This window comes from Saccoglossus kowalevskii, chromosome 3, assembly GCF_978046115.1.
Source record: "Saccoglossus kowalevskii chromosome 3, keSacKowa6.1, whole genome shotgun sequence".
NCBI lineage: Eukaryota > Metazoa > Hemichordata > Enteropneusta > Harrimaniidae > Saccoglossus > Saccoglossus kowalevskii.
The window spans coordinates 41,689,459-41,714,616 of NC_140643.1; the positions used below are offsets into that span (position 1 = coordinate 41,689,459).

General features: G+C 34.1%; 1 protein-coding gene across 1 annotated transcript in view; it reads right to left on the bottom strand.

Moving 5' to 3' along the window:
• LOC102806067 (inositol 1,4,5-trisphosphate receptor-like) overlaps window positions 1-25,158 on the bottom strand; it is a 160,623-nt gene that overhangs the window by 24,260 nt on the left and 111,205 nt on the right. Inside the window, exons 46-54 of the mRNA XM_085497225.1 lie at window positions 23,329-23,521; window positions 22,668-22,790; window positions 21,806-21,978; window positions 18,283-18,447; window positions 17,627-17,825; window positions 16,660-16,857; window positions 11,411-11,631; window positions 8,661-8,826; window positions 8,326-8,486 (exon numbers count right to left, since the gene is read on the bottom strand). Of these exons, the coding sequence (XP_085353351.1) occupies window positions 8,326-8,486; window positions 8,661-8,826; window positions 11,411-11,631; window positions 16,660-16,857; window positions 17,627-17,825; window positions 18,283-18,447; window positions 21,806-21,978; window positions 22,668-22,790; window positions 23,329-23,521 (1,599 nt within the window). The remainder of the gene's footprint in view (window positions 1-8,325; window positions 8,487-8,660; window positions 8,827-11,410; window positions 11,632-16,659; window positions 16,858-17,626; window positions 17,826-18,282; window positions 18,448-21,805; window positions 21,979-22,667; window positions 22,791-23,328; window positions 23,522-25,158) is intronic.

Consider the following 25,158-nt stretch of genomic DNA (forward strand, 5'->3'; position numbering starts at 1 on the left):
GGCTATGTGATTGCTATACATTATGTTCTATATAGAATGGCTATGTGATTGTTATACATTATGTCCTATATGGAATGGCTATGTGATTGCTATACATTATGTCTTATATAGAATGGCTATGTGATTGCTATACAATATGTCCTATATAGAATGGCTATGTGATTGCTATACATTATGTCCTATATGGAATGGCTATGTGATTGCTATACATTATGTCCTATATAGAATGGATATGTGATTGCTATACATTATGTCTTATATAGAATGGCTATGTGATTGCTATACATTATGTCTTATATAGAATGGCTATGTGATTGCTATACATTATGTCCTATATGGAATGGCTATGTGATTGCTATACATTATGTCCTATATAGAATGGATATGTGATTGCTATACATTATGTCTTATATAGAATGGCTATGTGATTGCTATACATTATGTCTTATATAGAATGGCTATGTGATTGCTATACATTATGTCTTATATAGAATGGCTATGTGATTGCTATACATTATGTCTTATATAGAATGGCTATGTGATTGCTATACATTATGTCCTATATAGAATGGATATGTGATTGCTATACATTATGTCCTATATAGAATGGATATGTGATTGCTATACATTATGTCCTATATGGAATGGCTATGTGATTGCTATACATTATGTCTTATATAGAATGGCTATGTGATTGCTATACATTATGTCTTATATAGAATGGCTATGTGATTGCTATACATTATGTCCTATATAGAATGGCTATGTGATTGCTATACATTATGTCCTATATAGAATGGCTATGTGATTGCTATACATTATGTCCTATATAGAATGGATATGTGATTGCTATACATTATGTCTTATATAGAATGGCTATGTGATTGCTATACATTATGTCTTATATAGAATGGCTATGTGATTGCTATACATTATGTCTTATATAGAATGGCTATGTGATTGCTATACATTATGTCCTACAAATGTATATAAAATGGCTATGTGATTGCTATACGTTATGTCCTATATGGAATGGCTATGTGATTGTTATACATTATGTCCTATATAGAATGGATATGTGATTGCTATACATTATGTCTTATATAGAATGGCTATGTGATTGCTATACATTATGTCCTACAAATGTATATAAAATGGCTATGTGATTGCTATACATTATGTCCTATATGGAATGGCTATGTGATTGTTATACATTATGTCCTATATAGAATGGATATGTGATTGCTATACATTATGTCTTATATAGAATGGCTATGTGATTGCTATACATTATGTCCTACAAATGTATATAAAATGGCTATGTGATTGCTATACATTATGTTCTATATAGAATGGCTATGTGATTGCTATACAATATGTCCTATATGGAATGGCTATGTGATTGCTATACATTATGTCCTATATAGAATTGCTATGTGATTGCTATACATTATGTCCTATATAGAATGGCTATGTGATTGCAATACATTATGTCCTATACAGAATGGCTATGTGATTGCTATACATTATGTCTTATATAGAATGGCTATGTGATTGCTATACAATATGTCCTATATAGAATGGCTATGTGATTGCTATACATTATGTCTTATATGGAATGGCTATGTGATTGCTATACATTATGTCCTATATGGAATGGCTATGTGATTGCTATACATTATGTTCTATATAGAATGGCTATGTGATTGCTATACATTATGTCTTATATAGAATGGCTATGTGATTGCTATACAATATGTCCTATATAGAATGGCTATGTGATTGCTATACATTATGTCTTATATGGAATGGCTATGTGATTGCTATACATTATGTCCTATATGGAATGGCTATGTGATTGCTATACATTATGTTCTATATAGAATGGCTATGTGATTGCTATACAATATGTCCTATATAGAATGGCTATGTGATTGCTATACATTATGTCTTATATGGAATGGCTATGTGATTGCTATACATTATGTCCTATATGGAATGGCTATGTGATTGCTATACATTATGTTCTATATAGAATGGCTATGTGATTGCTATACATTATGTCTAATATAGAATGGATATGTGATTGCTATAAATTATGTCCTATATGGAATGGCTATGTGATTGCTATACATTATGTTCTATATAGAATGGCTATGTGATTGCTATACAATATGTCCTATATAGAATGGCTATGTGATTGCTATACATTATGTCTTATATGGAATGGCTATGTGATTGCTATACATTATGTCCTATATGGAATGGCTATGTGATTGTTATACATTATGTCCTATATAGAATGGATATGTGATTGCTATACATTATGTCTTATATAGAATGGCTATGTGATTGCTATACAATATGTCCTATATAGAATGGCTATGTGATTGCTATACATTATGTCCTATATAGAATGGCTATGTGATTGCTATACATTATGTCTTATATAGAATGGCTATGTGATTGCTATACAATATGTCCTATATAGAATGGCTATGTGATTGCTATACATTATGTCTTATATAGAATGGCTATGTGATTGCTATACATTATGTCCTATATGGAATGGCTATGTGATTGCTATACATTATGTTCTATATAGAATGGCTATGTGATTGCTATACATTATGTCCTATATAGAATGGCTATGTGATTGCTATACATTATGTCCTATATAGAATGGATATGTGATTGCTATACATTATGTCTTATATGGAATGGCTATGTGATTGCTATACATTATGTCCTATATGGAATGGCTATGTGATTGCTATACATTATGTTCTATATAGAATGGCTATGTGATTGCTATACATTATGTCTTATATAGAATGGCTATGTGATTGCTATACAATATGTCCTATATAGAATGGCTATGTGATTGCTATACATTATGTCTTATATAGAATGGCTATGTGATTGCTATACAATATGTCCTATATAGAATGGCTATGTGATTGCTATACATTATGTCTTATATGGAATGGCTATGTGATTGCTATACATTATGTCCTATATGGAATGGCTATGTGATTGCTATACATTATGTTCTATATAGAATGGCTATGTGATTGCTATACATTATGTCCTATATAGAATGGCTATGTGATTGCTATACATTATGTCTTATATGGAATGGCTATGTGATTGCTATACATTATGTCCTATATGGAATGGCTATGTGATTGCTATACATTATGTTCTATATAGAATGGCTATGTGATTGCTATAAATTATGTTCTATATAGAATGGCTATGTGATTGCTATACATTATGTCCTATATAGAATGGCTATGTGATTGCTATACATTATGTCTTATATAGAATGGCTATGTGATTACTATACATTATGTCCTATATAGAATGGCTATGTGATTGCTATACATTATGTTCTATATAGAATGGCTATGTGATTGCTATAAATTATGTCCTATATGGAATGGCTATGTGATTGCTATACATTATGTCTAATATAGAATGGATATGTGATTGCTATACATTATGTCTTATATGGAATGGCTATGTGATTGCTATACATTATGTCCTATATAGAATGGATATGTGATTGCTATACATTATGTCTTATATAGAATGGCTATGTGATTGCTATACATTATGTCCTACAAATGTATATAAAATGGCTATGTGATTGCTATACATTATGTCCTATATAGAATGGCTATGTGATTGCTATACATTATGTCCTATATAGAATGGCTATGTGATTGCTATACATTATGTCTTATATAGAATGGCTATGTGATTGCTATACAATATGTCCTATATAGAATGGCTATGTGATTGCTATACAATATGTCCTATATGGAATGGCTATGTGATTGCTATACATTATGTCCTATATAGAATTGCTATGTGATTGCTATACATTATGTCCTATATAGAATGGCTATGTGATTGCAATACATTATGTCCTATACAGAATGGCTATGTGATTGCTATACATTATGTCTTATATAGAATGGCTATGTGATTGCTATACAATATGTCCTATATAGAATGGCTATGTGATTGCTATACATTATGTCTTATATAGAATTGCTATGTGATTGCTATACATTATGTCCTATATAGAATGGCTATGTGATTGCAATACATTATGTCCTATATAGAATGGCTATGTGATTGCTATACATTATGTCCTACCAGGTATATAGAATGGCTATGTGATTGCTATACATTATGTTCTATATAGAATGGCTATGTGATTGCAATACATTATGTCCTATACAGAATGGCTATGTGATTGCTATACATTATGTCTTATATAGAATGGCTATGTGATTGCTATACAATATGTCCTATATAGAATGGCTATGTGATTGCTATACATTATGTCTTATATGGAATGGCTATGTGATTGCTATACATTATGTCCTATATGGAATGGCTATGTGATTGCTATACATTATGTCTAATATAGAATGGATATGTGATTGCTATACATTATGTCCTATATGGAATGGCTATGTGATTGCTATACATTATGTCCTATATGGAATGGCTATGTGATTGCTATACATTATGTCTAATATAGAATGGATATGTGATTGCTATACATTATGTCCTATATAGAATGGCTATGTGATTGCTATACATTATGTCCTATATAGAATGGATATGTGATTGCTATACATTATGTCCTATATAGAATGGCTATGTGATTGCTATACATTATGTCCTATATGGAATGGCTATGTGATTGCTATACATTATATCCTATATACGTGAATAACATGTTTACGTCAATGTCTACTGAAAATACAAACACTGATTAATCAAATGTGAAAAGAGCGATTATCCAAGTTTAAATGTAGCTCAAAATAGATTGATGGATCTTGTGGGAAAACCTCCAAGCCTGTGACTTTTACTGATTATGTACACATCCTTTACAGTAACTATAGAGACTATTTGATGAATGATAATTGCATTTGAAGCGATTAATCATCATAGCAAGACAACTATACCTGCTAAGTCTTTATCACCATGCCTTTTACTCAATATTGTTAAAGCGTTGACAGGTGTGCCAGATTAAGTATATTAAAAACATTTACACTATATATAATCAGAATATCATTTTTAATAGTACTAATATCTTTATAGTAATAATTAATAATAATAATACTGTTAGTTAATAATACTTTTATACAAAATAATTTATCAAATTTATCACACCAAAATCTGGATATTTTAGACATACAACACAGGCTATAAATTTGGTAGGATGCTACTGGAACAGGATAAAAATAGATTAATATTAGTAGAAAACGTTGCACACATATTAAATACATATCAAATGATCAAGGGACATATAGAATGTACAAATAGTAAAGTAATTAACAGTGCTATAAATAGATCAGGGGAGTTAATTTCTATGCAATTAAATAAAAGACAATCTTGATATTTTTGTAATTTTTCTCACAAGTAATTATTAAATTGACTACATTTAAGAATAAAGGTCAGGGGACAGAAAAATAAGTGTCAACAATAATACAGTTTTTATACAGGAAAAATTGAAAACATCAAGAGAAATCTGTGGAAGTGACTCATTAACAGAGGTACCCTAGCACCAATTCTCATGTTTATTTATGCCATGTTCTCTGTACGATGAACATCAGTCAGTGAGAATCCCTGAACATCAGTCAGTGAGAATCCCTGAACATCAGTCAGTGAGAATCCCTGAACATCAGTCAGTGAGAATCCCTGAACATCAGTCAGTGAGAATCCCTGAACATCAGTCAGTGAGAATCCTTGAATCTCAGTCAGCGAGAATCCTTGAACATCAGTCAGTGAGAATCCTTGAATATCAGTCAATGAGAATCAGTCAGTGAGAATCCCTGAACATCAGTCAGTGAGAATCCCTGAACATCAGTCAGTGAGAATCCCTGAACATCAGTCAGTCAGAATCAGTCAGTGAGAATCCTTGAATCTCAGTCAGCGAGAATCCTTGAACATCAGTCAATGAGAATCAGTCAGTGAGAATCACTGAACATCAGTCAGTGAGAATCCCTGAACATCAGTCAGTGAGAATCCTTGAATATCAGTCAGTCAGAATCAGTCAGTCAGAATCCTTGAACATCAGTCAGTGAGAATCCTTGAATATTAGTCAATGTGAATCCCTGAACATCAGTCAGTCAGAATCAGTCAGAGAGAATCCTTGAATATCAGAGAGAATTCTTGAACATCAGTCAGTCAAAATCCTTGAATATCAGTCATTAAGAATCCCTGAATATCAGTCATTGAGAATCCCGGAATATCAGTCAGTCAGAATCAGTCAGTCAGAATCCTTGAATATCAGTCAATGAGAATCCCTGAACATCAGTCAGTGAGAATCCTAGAACATCAGTCAGTCAGAATCAGTCAATGAGAATCCTGATCATCAGTCAGTCAGAATCAGTCAGTCAGAATCCCTGAACATCAGTCAGTCAGAATCAGTCAGAGAGAATCCTTGAATATCAGAGAGAATACTTGAACATCAATCAGTGAGAATCCCTGAACATCCGTCAGACAGAATCAGTCAGAGAGAATCCTTGAATATCAGAGAGAATTCTTGAGAAATCCTTGAATATCAGCGAGTCAGAATCCCTGAACATCAGTCAGTGAGAATCCTTGAATATCAGTCAATCAGAATGCTTGAATATCAATCAGTCAGAATCCCTGAACATCATTCAGTCAGTCAGTCAGTCAGTCAGTCAGTCAGAATCCTTGAATATCTGACAGTCAGAATCCTTGAATATCAGTCAGTCAGAATCCCTGAACATCAGTTAGTCAGAATCATGCAGTGAGAATCCTTGAACATCAGTCAGTGAGAATCCTTCAATATCATTGAGGCAGAATCCCTGAACATCAGTTAGTCAAAATCAGTCAGTCAGAATCCTTGAATATCTGTCAGTCAGAATCCTTGAATACTTGAATATCAGTCAGTCAGAATCCTTGAACATCAGTCAGTCAGAATCATGCAGTCAGTGAGAATACTTAAACATCAGTCGATCAGATTACTTGAATATCGAATCCATGAATATTAGTCAGGCAGAATCCTTGAATATCAGTCTGACAGTCAGAAACAGTCAGTGAGAATCCTTGAACATCAGTCTGACAGTCAGAATCAGTCAGTTAGAATCCTTGAATATCAGTCAGTGAGAATCCTTGAATATCAGTCAGTGAGAAACAGTCAGTGAGAATATTTGAACATCAGTCAGTCAAAATCCTTGAATATCGAATTCATGAATATCAGTCAGGCAGAATCCTTGAATATCAGTCAGTCAGAAACAATCAGTGAGAATCCTTGAATATCGAATCCATGAATATCAAATCCTTGAACATGCAAAATGTACTGAGTTCATGTGTTAGCGATAAATTCCCATAATGTTTCTCAAGAGAATTACCTGACAATTTGCTGCCAATTAAGCTACATGTATGTACGATTTTGAACTGAATGAAAGTCACATCAGTAATCCTGACAATTTGCCACGTAGAAGTTTGAGGTCAAATAGTTTTAACTGACAAAATCATTTGCATGTTTCACTAATAGTGAGGTATTTTGTTCTCTCTCCAGATAGTTTGAGTCAAATTCAAAATTATTCCCACTGAGTCTGCTACCTCACAAATGTGAGTGCATTATGGGAGACTAATTGCAATTGGAAAACTCATAAATTTAAATGTCATTTTTTTATAAATGTTTTCAGGATTCATATCAATAATTATGAAAGAAAATTACAACTGCAACATGAAAAATATATTAAATAAACTGATTTATTATATGATGATAGCAGAATTTTTTAAATATGAAACAAATTCATTTCAATAGCAATTTTGTTTTTGTGGTACTTTTATGATTCTTTCATTGGGAAAGCTTTGGCCTATGTACTGTACAGGCTGATGCAAAGATTGAAGCTGTTGCCGCTTTAGACTTGAATGTGATTTCAGTTGATAATCCGACATTATGGCATAATGACTCTGCACTTGTTTGTGACCCGATAATGCTGCAGATGTGTAGGTGATACACCGAATTTTTTGAACCACACATACATTGCCGATGATGTGTAGTTTATCGTGAAGTAGAAAGGACTGTCACCAACAACACCTAGACTAACACATTCAATATCTAATTTGCATATCAAATAACTGACATATTGTCATTGAGAATGTAATAATTTGTCAAGAGAAAGTAACCTCTTTAGAAATCCAGAAAAGTAATAACTTACATATTAATCTTTAAAAACACAAGAAGATATGATTGTATGACATCTACACTATAGTGGGTAAGACAACCTACATGTATATGGTTAATGAAAAATAACTCACCTTTACCATTGCATGAACATAACTTTCAGGTCCTGTAAATTCAGTAGGATCTTTAACTTTAACAAGTACAATAAAATATAAATAATGCCACATATTATGCTCCTCTTTAATGTGTTCTTCAAAAGTAACTGTTTTATTATCAAATGCCGCTCGATCCAAACCTGAAATAATGAAAGTAAAAATATAACCTCATACATGTATATGTGTAATAATGAGATTGTAGTACAGGACAAAAACTGCGAGTGTTCAATCAACTTTCATAAGGGTGCAACATGTTTTGATTGCTTTAAATTTGCTTCCATGTACTTTGTAACAGTTACAAATATAATACTTACTGCAAATAAAACATGTATTTTTTAAAATTTCTTCTTTTTGTTGTTTTTCACTCCTCAGGTCAGCAAAAGTGTCAATGATCACACCAAAGATGAGATTGAGTACAATAATTATAATAACGAAAAAGAACAGCAAATCATACAGAACTCTTGCAACAAACAACGGCTCCTAGAGAACAATAAAACATTATGATGAGTAACTTAGATGAGGAAAGTATTAGTGTTATAATGTGTTTCTTATATCAACACATTGTATGTACAGATGATTTGCTGCACCATTATATAGTATATCAATGATTTACTACATCATTACATTATATAGTATATCAATGATTTACTACATCATTACATTACACAGTACATCAATGATTTACTACATCATTACATTACACAGTACATCAATGATTTACTACTTCATTACATTACATAGTACATCAATGATTTACTACATCATTACATTACATAGTACATCAATGATTTACTACATCATTACATTACATAGTACATCAATGATTTACTACATCATTACATTACATGGTACATCAATGGTTTACTACATCATTACATTACATAGTACATCAATGATTTACTACATCATTACATTACATAGTACATCAATGATTTACTACATCATAACATTACATAGCACATCAATGACTTACTACATCATTACATTACATAGTACATCAATGATTTACTACACCATTACATTACATAGTACATCAATGATTTACTACATCATTACATTACATAGTACATCAATGATTTACTACATCATTACATTATACAGTACATCAATGATTTACTACATCATTACATTACATAGTACATCAATGATTTACATCATTACATTACATAGTACATCAATGATTTACTACATCATTACATTATATAGTACATCAATAATTTACTACATCATTACATTACATAATAAATCAATGATTTACTACACCATTACATTATATAGTACATCAATGATTTACATCATTACATTATATAGTACATCAATGATTTACTACACCATTACATTACATAGTACATCAATGATTTACTACACCATTACATTACATAGTACATCAATGATTTACTACACCACTACATTATATAGTACATCAATGACTTACTATATCATTATATTACATAGTACATCAATGACTTGCTACTACACCATAACATTAAATAGTACATCAATGATTTTACTACATCATTATATTAAATAGTACATCAATGATTTACTACATCATTACATTATATAGTACATCAATGATTTACTACACCATTACATTATATAGTACATCAATGATTTACTCCATCATTACATTACATAGTACATCAATGATTTACTACATCATTACATTATACAGTACATCAATGACTTACTATATCATTATATTACATAGTACATCAATGACTTGCTACTACACCATTACATTAAACGGTACATCAATGATTTACTACATCATTACATTATATAGTACACCAATGATTTACTACACCATTACATTAAACGGTACATCAATGATTTACTACATCATTACATTATATAGTACACCAATGATTTACTACACCATTACATTATATAGTACATCAATGGTTTACTCCATCATTACATTACATAGTACATTAATGATTTACTACATTACATTGTATAGTACATCAATGACTTACTACATCATTACACTATATATAGTACATCAATGACTTACTACATCATTACATTATATAGTACATCAATGATTTACTACACCATTACATTATATAGTACATCAATGATTTACTACACCATTACATTATATAGTACATCAATGATTTACTCCATCATTACATTACATAGTACATCAATGATTTACTACATCATTACATTATACAGTACATCAATGACTTACTATATCATTATATTACATAGTACATCAATGACTTGCTACTACACCATTACATTAAACGGTACATCAATGATTTACTACATCATTACATTATATAGTACACCAATGATTTACTACACCATTACATTAAACGGTACATCAATGATTTACTACATCATTACATTATATAGTACACCAATGATTTACTACACCATTACATTATATAGTACATCAATGGTTTACTCCATCATTACATTACATAGTACATTAATGATTTACTACATTACATTGTATAGTACATCAATGACTTACTACATCATTACACTATATATAGTACATCAATGACTACTACATCATTACATTATATAGTACATCAATGATTTACTACACCATTACATTATATAGTACATCAATGATTTACTCCATCATTACATTACATAGTACATTAATGATTTACAACATTACATTGTATAGTATATCAATGACTTACTACAACACTACATTATATAGTACATCAATGACTTACTACATCATTACATTATATTGTGCGTCAATGACTTACTACATCATTACATTATATAGTACATCAACGACTTACTACATCATTACATTATATAGTACATCAATGACTTACTACATCATTACATTATATAGTACATCAATGACTTACTACATCATTACATTATATAGTACATCAATGATTTACTACATCATTACATTATCAAACAGTACACTCATAGCAAATCAGGATGTGACACTATTCAACTGATGGTGGTTAAATAATAATAATAAGTAAAACAAACTGATTGTCATCATTCTGTAGTACCTTGACAACCACCATTGCATAAATCTTGATTCATAGCTGTTAATATACACTATATATTGTCATACCTTACTGGATGGATTTCTCAGTACATCACCCAGACCACCACCATTCCGTAAACCTTGATTCATAGCTGTTACTATACACATTATTAAAGTATCACAGGCTCTTTCTTTACCGCCATCTGCTCCATCATCCTCTTCCACATCCATTGAAATACTTTCAACAATATCCACATTTTCCATCTTTGGCTGAGAGTCTGATGAATCTATAGTACATAGAGAAGGAACTGTGTAATGTTTAATGCATTATACAGTTTTCTGAATTTGTCTAAATTGCTAGTTAATATAAATCAAACCTTAAAAATATATTTTTTATCATCTTAAATTATCAATATTATGATAGCATTACCACCCCAATACACCATGCACCAAGGTATTATAATAGTATTACCATGGCAATACACCATTCACCAATATATCATGATAGTACTACCAAGGCAATACACCATGCACCAATGTATCATGACAGCATTACCATAGCAATACACCATGCACCAATGTACCATGATAGTATTACCATGGCAATACACCATTCACCAATATATCATGATAGTACTACCAAGGCAATACACCATGCACCAATGTATCATGACAGCATTACCATAGCAATACACAATGCACCAATGTATCATGATAGTATTACCATAGCAATACACCATGCACCAATGTATCATGATAGTATTACCATAGCAATACACCATGCACCAATGTATCATGATAGTATTACCATAGCAATACACAATGCACCAATGTATCATGATAGTATTACCATGTCAATACACCATGCACCAATGTATCATGATAGAATTACCATAGCAATACACCATGCACCAATGTATCATGACAGCATTACCATAGCAATACACAATGCACCAATGTATCATGATAGTATTACCATAGCAATACACCATGCACCAATGTATCATGATAGTATTACCATAGCAATACACCATGCACCAATGTATCATGATAGTATTACCATAGCAATACACAATGCACCAATGTATCATGATAGTATTACCATAGCAATACACCATGCACCAATGTATCATGATAGTACTACCATGGCTATACACCATGCACCAATGTATCATGATAGTATTACCATGGCAATACACCAAGCACCAATGTATCATGATAGTATTACCATAGCAATACACCAAGCACCAATATATCATGATAGTACTACCATGCCAATACACCATGCACCAATGTATCATGATAGTACTACCAAGGCAATACACCATGCACCAATGTATCATGACAGCATTACCATAGCAATACACAATGCACCAATGTATCATGATAGTACTACCATGCCAATACACCATGCACCAATGTATCATGATAGTACTACCATGCCAATACACCATGCACCAATGTATCATGATAGTATTACCATGGCAATACACCATGCACCAATGTATCATGACAGCATTACCATAGCAATACACAATGCACCAATGTATCATGATAGTACTACCATGCCAATACACCATGCACCAATGTATCATGATAGTACTACCATGCCAATACACCATGCACCAATGTATCATGATAGTACTACCATGCCAATACACCAAGCACCAATGTATCATGATAGTATTACCATGGCAATACACCAAGCACCAATATATCATGATAGTACTACCATGCCAATACACCATGCACCAATGTATCATGATAGTACTACCAAGGCAATACACCATGCACCAATGTATCATGATAGTACTACCATGCCAATACACCAAGCACCAATGTATCATGATAGTATTACCATAGCAATACACCATGCACCAATGTATCATGATAGTACTACCAAGGCAATACACCATGCACCAATGTATCATGACAGCATTACCATAGCAATACACAATGCACCAATGTATCATGATAGTACTACCATGCCAATACACCATGCACCAATGTATCATGATAGTACTACCATGCCAATACACCATGCACCAATGTATCATGATAGTATTACCATAGCAATACACCATGCACCAATGTATCATGATAGTACTACCATGCCAATACACCATGCACCAATGTATCATGATAGTATTATCATAGCAATACACCATGCACCAATGTATCATGACAGCATTACCATAGCAATACACCATGCACCAATGTATCATGATAGTACTACCATGCCAATACACCATGCACCAATGTATCATGATAGTATTACCATAGCAATACACCATGCACCAATGTATCATGACAGCATTACCATAGCAATACACCATGCACCAATGTATCATGATAGTACTACCATGCCAATACACCATGCACCAATGTATCATGATAGTATTACCATAGCAATACACCATGCACCAATGTATCATGACAGCATTACCATAGCAATACACCATGCACCAATGTATCATGATAGTACTACCATGCCAATACACCATGCACCAATGTATCATGATAGTATTACCATGCCAATACACCATGCACCAATGTATCATGACAGCATTACCATAGCAATACACCATGCACCAATGTATCATGACAGCATTACCATAGCAATATACAATGCACCAATGTATCATGATAGTATTACCATGTCAATACACCATGCACCAATGTATCATGATAGAATTACCATACCAATACACCATGCACCAATGTATCATGAGAGAATTGCCATGGCAATACACCATGCACCAATGTATCATGACAGTATTACCATAGCAATACACCATGCACCAATGTATCATGACAGCATTACCATGCCAATACACCATGCACCAAGGTATTATAATAGTATTACCATGCCAATACACCATGCACCAATGTATCATGATAGTATTACCATGGCAATACACCATGCACCAATATATCATGATAGTATTACCATAGCAATACACAATGCACCAATGTATCATGACAGCATTACCATAGCAATACACCATGCACCAATGTATCATGACAGCATTACCATAGCAATATACAATGCACCAATGTATCATGACAGCATTACCATAGCAATACAGCATGCACCAATGTATCATGACAGCATTACCATAGCAATACACCATGCACCAATGTATCATGATAGTATTACCATGTCAATACACCATGCACCAATGTATCATGATAGAATTACCATACCAATACACCATGCACCAATGTATCATGAGAGAATTGCCATGGCAATACACCATGCACCAATGTATCATGACAGTATTACCATAGCAATACACCATGCACCAATGTATCATGACAGCATTACCATGCCAATACACCATGCACCAATGTATCATGACCGCATTACCATGGCAATACACCATGCACCAATGTATCATGATAGTATTACCATAGCAATACACCATGCACCAATGTATCATGACAGCATTACCATGTCAATACACCATGCACCAATGTATCATGACCGCATTACCATGGCAATACACCATGCACCAATGTGTCATTATAGTACTACCATAGCAATACACCATGCACCAATGTATCATGATAGTATTACCATACCAATATACCATGCACCAATGTATCATGATAGTACTACCATAGCAATACACCAAGCACCAATGTATCATGACAGCATTACCATGGCAATACACCATGCACCAATGTATCATGACAGCATTACCATGGCAATATACCATGCACCAATGTATCATGATAGTACTACCATAGCAATACACCATGCACCAATGTATCATGACAGCATTACCATAGCAATACACCATGCACCAATGTATCATGATAGTATTACCATGTCAATACACCATGCACCAATGTATCATGATAGAATTACCATACCAATACACCATGCACCAATGTATCATGAGAGAATTGCCATGGCAATACACCATGCACCAATGTATCATGACAGTATTACCATAGCAATACACCATGCACCAATGTATCATGACAGCATTACCATGTCAATACACCATGCACCAATGTATCATGACCGCATTACCATGGCAATACACCATGCACCAATGTATCATGATAGTACTACCATGGCAATACACCATGCACCAATGTATCATGACAGCATTACCATAGCAATACACCATGCACCAATGTATCATGACAGCATTACCATGCCAATACACCATGCACCAATGTATCATGACAGCATTACCATGCCAATACACCATGCACCAATGTATCATGACCGCATTACCATGCCAATACACCATGCACCAATGTGTCATGATAGTACTGCCATAGCAATACACCATGCACCAATGTATCATGACAGTATTACCATACCAATATACAATGTACCATGCACCAATGTATCATGACAGCATTACCATACAATATAGCAATACACCATGCACCAATGTGTCATGATAGTACTACCATAGCAATACACCATGCACCAATGTGTCATGATAGTACTACCATGACAATACACCATGCACCAATGTATCATGATAGTACTACCATAGCAATACACCATGCACCAATGTGTCATGATAGTACTACCATGACAATACACCATGCACCAATGTATCATGATAGTACTACCATAGCAATACACCATGCACCAATGTATCATGATAGTACTACCATGACAATACACCATGCACCAATGTATCATGATAGTACTACCATGACAATACACCATGCACCAATGTATCATGATAGTACTACCATAGCAATACACCATGCACCAATGTATCATGATAGTACTACCATAGCAATGCACCATGCACCAATGTATCATGATAGTATTGTCATTTTTTTTATGAACATGTTTCACAAATCAATACACCATGCACCAATACATCACAATAATTACACCATGTGATAGTCAAACACAATGATTTACAAATCAATACACCATGCAAATAACAATGACAATTGTCATTTTTGAGTGTGTTATACATGTACTGAAGTCTGAGATTTCTACCATATGAACATTAATGTATAATATGAATAAAAAATGTCTCCAATACATCTTGTTACTACATTGTGCAAAGCTAGTACACTAAAAACAATTATGACATATTACTGTCAACACCTCTCTCAAAAAAATCCAATCATGGTAAAGGCATTGCTTAGCAAAACAGGTAGATGCAGGTAAAGACAAGAGAGACATTTAGAATAACATTGGTTGGTAATAATTGCCATACACAAGGTACATGATACATAGCTATCTATCCCATGCACAGCTTCCATAAAGCAGACTGATAATTATATTTATTTGTACAGATTAGGAAGACACCTAAATACCTAACCAACATAAACAAACAATATACCTGATGCATTAAAACTATTTAATATTGTTTCTACATGTGAATCTTGATTACATTTCTCCACTGTACACACGCCTTCTTTAATACTGGCAGCACTAGGCATTTTAAGATTAGCAACAGAGGCAAGTGATGTAGCAGCACCAACTGTAGTCCCAGCAACACTTGCTGCAACATTGGCAGCAGATGATTTAACTGTTGAACCTATCAAGGGAAAGTTTAATAATGCCACAGTCAGCAAGATATAGTTACATAGAGATACAAGAAACCTTGCTAATACCAATAGAGAGTGACTCCCTATCTACATACACATAGCATTCATTCTGCCTAAATTTGACCCAATAATTCTTCTATTAGTTGGACCCTAGTTGGACAACCTAATATTCATTGAAACTGTAATTCATTATTCCTCTAGAAACTCAACCACATAACATTCACTGTACCAAAATCTCATCAGGTCTAATGACATTAGATCATAGGTTTGAATTTTAGTCCAGTCAGTGGTTCTTGGAATACATGTATGTGTAGACAAATATTTGACACAAACACAAACACACATATGAACAGACAGACAGATAAACAGACAGATAAGAAGCTAGATGGAAAGACAGGCAAGCGGATGAACAGAAATTGGTAGCAAACTACCTCCGCAAACAAAAGCCAAAAATGATATTACATAACATGTAAATTTTCAAATATAACAAATTGTTGATGGTCCAATAATGAAAGGAGAGCAGACATGTACAGACACTGGTAGCAAATCACCTCCACAAACAAAAGCCAAAAATGTAGTATACATGTAAATTTCAAGGAAAGAAGAACAGTATGTTTGATGTGGTATTCCTTAAACATGTTCCTATGGTGACATTGTAAACACCCATTACCCAAATCAATCAACCATGGCATTTTTATTTCATCAATTGTCCATCAAGAAATCTTACAAAAAAAAACGTATCCTCTAATATTACCTTACCTGAATCAATCATTCTTGGCATTGCTATCTCATCAATGTCTATCAAGAAATCATCTCTAAAGAAGAGGAAGCCCACAATTGAGAATAAATACACCAAGATGATGGCTAACAAAGCAGTTAATAGAATGGACCGGCCATTACGAGTAACTGATTTGATAACGTTAATAAGGGTTTCTTCCTGGTAAACAACATCAAGTAACTAGTGAGAAATAGAACAACAGAATTTTAGTAAAAAGCAATATGTTGGATTATATTGATAAAGACATGCCTTGTTATTAGATTTGGAAGCTGTACATACTGCTTCATTGACTATAATGTCCTCTTAGTTGTAGATTATGAATTAAAGGGCGGTGGTCGTCGCACTGTGTCCTGTTTGATATGGGACTCATATCGACATACACAACACGTGTAAAACACAATGTTTGTTTACATGAAATTCGAACACACGCTGCGCGTCGACTACCGCGCTTTAAATAGAGCACCTTCTAATGGTACACAAATTAACAATGCATGGTGCCCTCTACTTGTGCAAAGTTACTCAAAATTGGAAAGACAAGTTACAATTTTAAATAGAGCACCATCTAAATTGATTAAACAATATATACTGCCCTCTATGGTGGATAATAGAATATAACAAGACAAATGATACAACTTACCAAGATACTGTAGAAAAATTCATGCACACACAGCGCCAATATACAGAATAATAAATAACATATGTTGTAAAGAAATTCAAAGTCCATCATCATTGCTTTTATTCCTTTGTTAAAAGTACCACGGTTACCAAGGAAACTGACAAGAAATACTCCTTTATTTAGTACCTAGAATGAATAAAGTATTAAAAAAGTTCTATAATCGTAAATCACAGAATACTAAACTATAAAACAGAGTTAAACTATGAACACCCTGCTCAATTTTCAGTGACTACCCGGTATGTCAATTATTAACAATGAATCAAAGAAAGCTTAGAAAGAACTCCCGTGTGCTGAGGGAATAAGGATCATGATGTAATATTCGGGAATATTTGAAAATGATAAACAAATTATGAATAATCTATTAAATAAGGAGCCACCAGTAGTCATCTACACACATAGACATCGTATACCTACAATAAGCCTACTTAAAAATATGCATAAAAAGTCTACACAAAATTGCAACATTAAAAAGAAAACTGAAATAATTCATAAAACATTGGGGAAAATGAAATGCAACGAAAATAGTAAACAAATAAATGCCCAAAATAAACTTATAGAGCATTTAAAAATATTTTAGAAATTTAGTTAACACGGAAAACGTGAAGTAGCAAGAACAACTATATAAATTTCTGACAAACAATCACAATCTAAATATCTAAAATTCAAACCACTATCTTAATATCAATATTTGTGTCAATAAATATTATATTTATTTATTTTCAGTTACGTATATTAATAAGGAAGGCATCACAATCTTTTAGATTGGTTTGTAAATCCCGAAAATCTACATGGTAAAATTACAACCATCGTACAGCTCAGTACCATAACAAATATTAATAATTTACGGCAGACGTACTTCTCGATACATAAAATTCAAAGTAATCCCCATCGCGTCTCATTTGTTACTGCGTATAAATTGACACTATCTGGGGCATGTGATGAGTACCAACCAAAAATACACACAGGACATTTAAAGTGGCTCGAAACAAAACCTATTCGCTAATTTTCATTTCGAAAACATCTACGATGGATTAAATACCATCCCGCATGTTTTTTTTTACCAGGCAGGAGACGCCGGTCAGCGTGGCGTTGCCCCAGTGGTTTCCACTGTGCATCCAGTAGTTAATGCCGACGTCACGGTCTATACATTCCACGTGAAGCATGGTATTCAGCTTAACCATATTTTCTTTTTTGCTCCATGGCTTAACTTAATAGGAACAGTAACTCGAGCAATAAATGTGCCTTCCGATTTGAGGGATATCGTGCGGTGTAATATTCAATGAAAAAATAGTGAAACACGAGGCTCACGCTGGGGGCCCACATAAGGTGTTGCAATAGTGTAAATATAACAAAGCCAAACACCGATTGTTTCTTTTGCTAGGTAAAATCAATGTACAGAATAATTGGATGAAACAACTAAAGTAAACTAGGATATATTAGAGCTAATGAATTCGTAATTTCCGACGAAAAGGGCCGGGAAAAAATACCGCTCATAACAAACCACCGTCATAACAAATCACCGTGTTGAGGGGGCGGTGAACAAATGAGACACCGATTGTCAAATTGTTTTGGTAATCATCGCATGTCGATTCATGTCATTTGAACAGGGTACCCTGACACAAAAATAAGGTAAACCAGCTTACTTAGTGATAATGATTTTGTGATTTCCCACACGAAGAACGTTCTCAGAAATAATCCGACATGCTGATCAGCCCACCAACAATCGGCACCAAAATTGGAGGGTACCATATTTGTTCTCGCGTTCAATAATACGGTGATAAATCAGGATTCACAAGTACAACGAATTTACACAACATTTTACCATGAAATCGAACCTACCAACCATTTTCATATCTTCAACACTGCCATGGTTTTGGCGATGATGAATCTCACATTCATTATTTTCTTGACTGGGCTCACACAGGGTTCAATGTTCCGTGGCTTGAATGTAATTGTACACCACACGTGAATGTAAACTAGCTTGCACAGTAATTCGTTTCACAGTCATTGTGGTTATACATTTGTTCAATTACTTATTTATTTACTTATACGATAATAAAAAATCATACATGTAATTTCTTAGACCTTTTCATAATGTAAACTGATACATTTCATCTTGCTTCGTTTTTGTACAACACACTGGAAATAACAAAATGGCCGACACCATCATAAATTGCTGGTCATAAAAAATAGAATACTCATGCGCATCATTATGCAAATTAGTCCACTCACCGATTCCTATTAGTTGTATTCATACAATTGGGCATAAAAAACTTAAAAAAAAAATAATAAAAAAATACATAAAAAATGCTAAATTTTAATTAAAATGTAAAATACAACAATGAATTGCAACAGCCAATCATTAGTAACATTCTTACCAAGTTACACAAAAATCGTTTTAATGCTTTTTGAGATATAACTGAACTAGCTTAAAATTCACACATTATTATGCAGATGAGCTCATTAATATGCATGGATGTCAACCAAAAAAGACAAGCTATATACCAAGTTTCATTGAAATCCGAACATTGGTTCTTGAGATATCGATGGAACAGACACACACACACACACACAGACAGACAGACAGACAGACACACAGACAGACACACAGACAGACACACAGACAGACACACTAACTGCAAAGACTCCCTTTTTGTGCTTCGCACACGGGAGTCAAAAATGTAAATAGATTATAATAAAATATTAGGAGTATTCATCTCCTTATACTCATATTGTACAGAATCATATTTATATTGTTATAATCTGCTCATAAGTCAATTGGACATTTTGAATCAAATCACAAAACAAAACATCATATTTATTTTTCATACCACAAGTAATTGCATTACATAGTCCATAGGAGTTGGCAAGATTAAAAATATACAAAGCTGAGCACAAAGAGTTGGCCATTTTGAATCAGATATGAAAAGCAAAACAACATCAAGGCCCTATAATATTCAATGTATGCTTTATAGTGAGTGAAGATGATAAGAAATTTATTGGTAGGACAGACAGACAGACAGACAGACAGACAGACAGACAGACAGACAGACAGACAGACAGACAGACAGACAGACAGACAGACAGACAGACAGACAGACAGACAGACAGACAGACAGACTGACTGACTGACTGACTGACTGACTGACTGATGATCAGACAGTTTCAAGGGAATCTGCCTAAAAGTTTTAAAGTTCTGACTCAATACATGACTCAATCAATGTGTAGACAGACGGATGAACAGACTTGTGTATGTAAACTGGCTGTTTGTACTGGAAGTGTAAGAGTAACTGACAGCAAGAGAAATTTAACTGTCAGTAAGTTTTCAAGCTATGACAAATGTATGATTCACATCTTCACAATATATATTTTCAATATAATTCTTTACTTTTAAGCTAAGCTAAAACAGATATATGCCCAGGTATGTAATTTGTACTTAAATTGATGGTGGCCAGGTGGCCATATTGAATTATTAAATACTCACGTTTATTGCACCTAGTAACCAGAGCGTAGGTTGTAAACCAACAGAAAATATCATTCTTAGTACTGTTGATGCTACCAATGTACGCACACCAGACCGTCTTGGTAGTGTTATAACTATAACCAATGATAATAGCATTGCTGTCCACACAAGGCCAGATAATCTCATGTCTAGTTCTAGTATAAGAATGAAAAGATTTCAATAGCAATCCAATAGGTCAAAATTATTGAAATGAATTGAAAAATTCTCAAACGCAAGTTATTTCACCACTCACCAGATGATAAAAAAAGTCAGAACGTTGTGGAAGTGATTGCAATGACTTTTTTGTGTTTGTACCACACCTTCTATCTATATTCACAAGTCACTCAATTTAGAGTGTTCTCGGTGAGCATAGGTGTGGCATGCATAGAATGCTCACAGAGTAGAAAGCGCTGCAGTGACCCCGGATGCAACTTTTCAGTGGTGGCTTCTCTGTACATGTTTGCTTCATGTACAGAATACCCTAAACACCAAAACGGAATATCTTACTTAATATCTATTCTAGCACATTTGCTGTCTATTTTGGATGGCTGAAGTTCCTTCAAAACTTTGAAAGCAAACTCGAAAGCAACAGTGGCTGGGAGAGCAACAGAATAGGGAACGACAATTTGTTATGCACAGTTTCGCTGCACAGTACGGTAGCTTAAGTGATGTCATCTATGTGATATACCATGTAATATTCGTCATTATTCAATGTCATGTGACAGAGTTTCAACCAATCACAACATGCGTAATAACATTTCATAGTATAGTATAGTAATAAATAGCACAGTGGATCAATAGTCAAAAGTTCACAAAATTGCTTTTTAATATGAATTATACATACCTCTCGTTCCTTCATTGAAAGGATAGAAAAAAGCTACCAATAAATTGATAAGAACTGCTAAGTTGAATGATATTGTCATCCATATTGTCATATTACTACTAAACCAATACAATAAAGGTGTGGCTGAAATAAAATAGAAGAGAAAAGCCAGTGATTATGTGATTATGACTCATACTCAAAGAACCATGCAAAACTATTTTGTATTTTTAGCAAAATACCACTCATCAACACACTTTTTTTTCCAACACTTTTCTGTAATTTTCTTCAACTGTGATATTTTAGTCAGCATAATTTCACAAGTTTGTGGTTAACCATAGGTTTACTATGTCAGAAAAAGGTGGATGTAAGACCAAATAGTTTTTTTATGTTTCTACCCAATACCCAATAGACTATGTAAAAGACAAAAGACCATATTCCTCCACAAAGTTTACTGCATGCACAGAAAAAACAGAATAATCTTATTGACGCCTTTCACAAAATAAAATCACATCATTTCGTCCATTTTGACGAAGATCACTGGAAATTATGTTAATTTAAATTAACAAGAAATAAATGTCAGATACACAAAAAAATGATATTAACAATATCTACAATGCCTGAAATAAATGCAAATCACACAGTGTATTAAGTATCACAAACATTCATTGACAAGTAAACTCACCTCTAAGTTTTCTTTGCCATTTCATTTCCATGAAAAGGTCATCAACTTTTTCAAAGAATTCAGAAACCTTGCTACCCTGGTCATCTCTTTCAGATGTCATGTATACATGTGTTTTGGTTTCCTTGGTGAGATATTCGCACACTTGAGGAACAGGAAAAACTATTTGTTCCATTGTACGGTCTTGCCGAACAATCTATAATGATGGAAAAAAAACATGAGCAATATAAAAAAGTATAGGAACAAATTTTATATAGATTCAGTAATACATGTACTTGTGAGTATCATAATCATCATAATCATCTTTCACAGATACACAGTACTAAGGTGAAAAGAAAAGGTGTGAACAACACCCACAATATCACTTGATGCTTTTCTCTCAGCATTGCAATATTCCAAAGAACATATATAAATTATTATACATCTGTCACTGTAATGCCATAAATTATAGCGTGCCATCATTTGGCAATATTGCACTGGGTATTTTCATCCTACCATATTAGGAAACACGAATTCCAAATATGGAATGAGTACGTGTGCAAGCATTCACTAATAATAAAAAACAAACGTGGCTGCTTCCAGGGTTTGACCAGACCCAAACAAAAAAGTTCACTCAATCTGCTCTAAAAGTTTTGTATTTTGGCATTCCCATGATACTAGTATATTCCTCAGACAGTACGAGGTAGCATCGACCTCTGCTGTACATTGCAATGTGTGCAGCCAGACAGCATCATGGACGCAACTTAGAATATCGCAATGTGTGCACCCAGAGTGCATTATTACCACAACTAAGAATATTGCAATGTGTGCACCCAGACAGCATCATGGCCACAACTAAGAATATCGCAATGTGTGCACCCAGACAGCATCATGGCCACAACTAAGAATATCGCAATGTGTGCACCCAGACAGCATCATGGCCACAACTAAGAATATCGCAATGTGTGCACCCAGACAGCATCATGGCCACAACTAAGAATATCGCAATGTGTACACCCAGACAGCATCATGGCCACAACTAAGAATATCGCAATGTGTGCACCCAGACAGCATCATGGCCACAACTAAGAATATCGCAATGTGTGCACCCAGACAGCATCATGGCCACAACTAAGAATATCGCAATGTGTGCACCCAGACAGCATCATGGCCACAACTAAGAATATCGCAATGTGTACACCCAGACAGCATCATGGCCACAACTAAGAATATCGCAATGTGTGCACCCAGACAGCATCATGGCCACAACTAAGAATATCGCAATGTGTGCACCCAGACAGCATCATGGCCACAACTAAGAATATCGCAATGTGTGCACCCAGACAGCATCATGGCCACAACTAAGAATATCGCAATGTGTGCACCCAGACAGCATCATGGCCACAACTAAGAATATCGCAATGTGTGCACCCAGACAGCATCATGGCCACAACTAAGAATATCGCAATGTGTGCACCCAGACAGCATCATGGCCACAACTAAGAATATCGCAATGTGTGCACCCAGACAGCATCATGGCCACAACTAAGAATATCGCAATGTGTGCACCCAGACAGCATCATGGCCACAACTAAGAATATTGCAATGTGTGCACCCAGACAGCATCATGGCCACAACTAAGAATATCGCAATGTGTGCACCCAGACAGCATCATGGCCACAACTAAGAATATCGCAATGTGTGCACCCAGACAGCATCATGGCCACAACTAAGAATATCGCAATGTGTGCACCCAGACAGCATCATGGCCACAACTAAGAATATCGCAATGTGTGCACCCAGACAGCATCATGGCCACAACTAAGAATATCGCAATGTGTGCACCCAGACAGC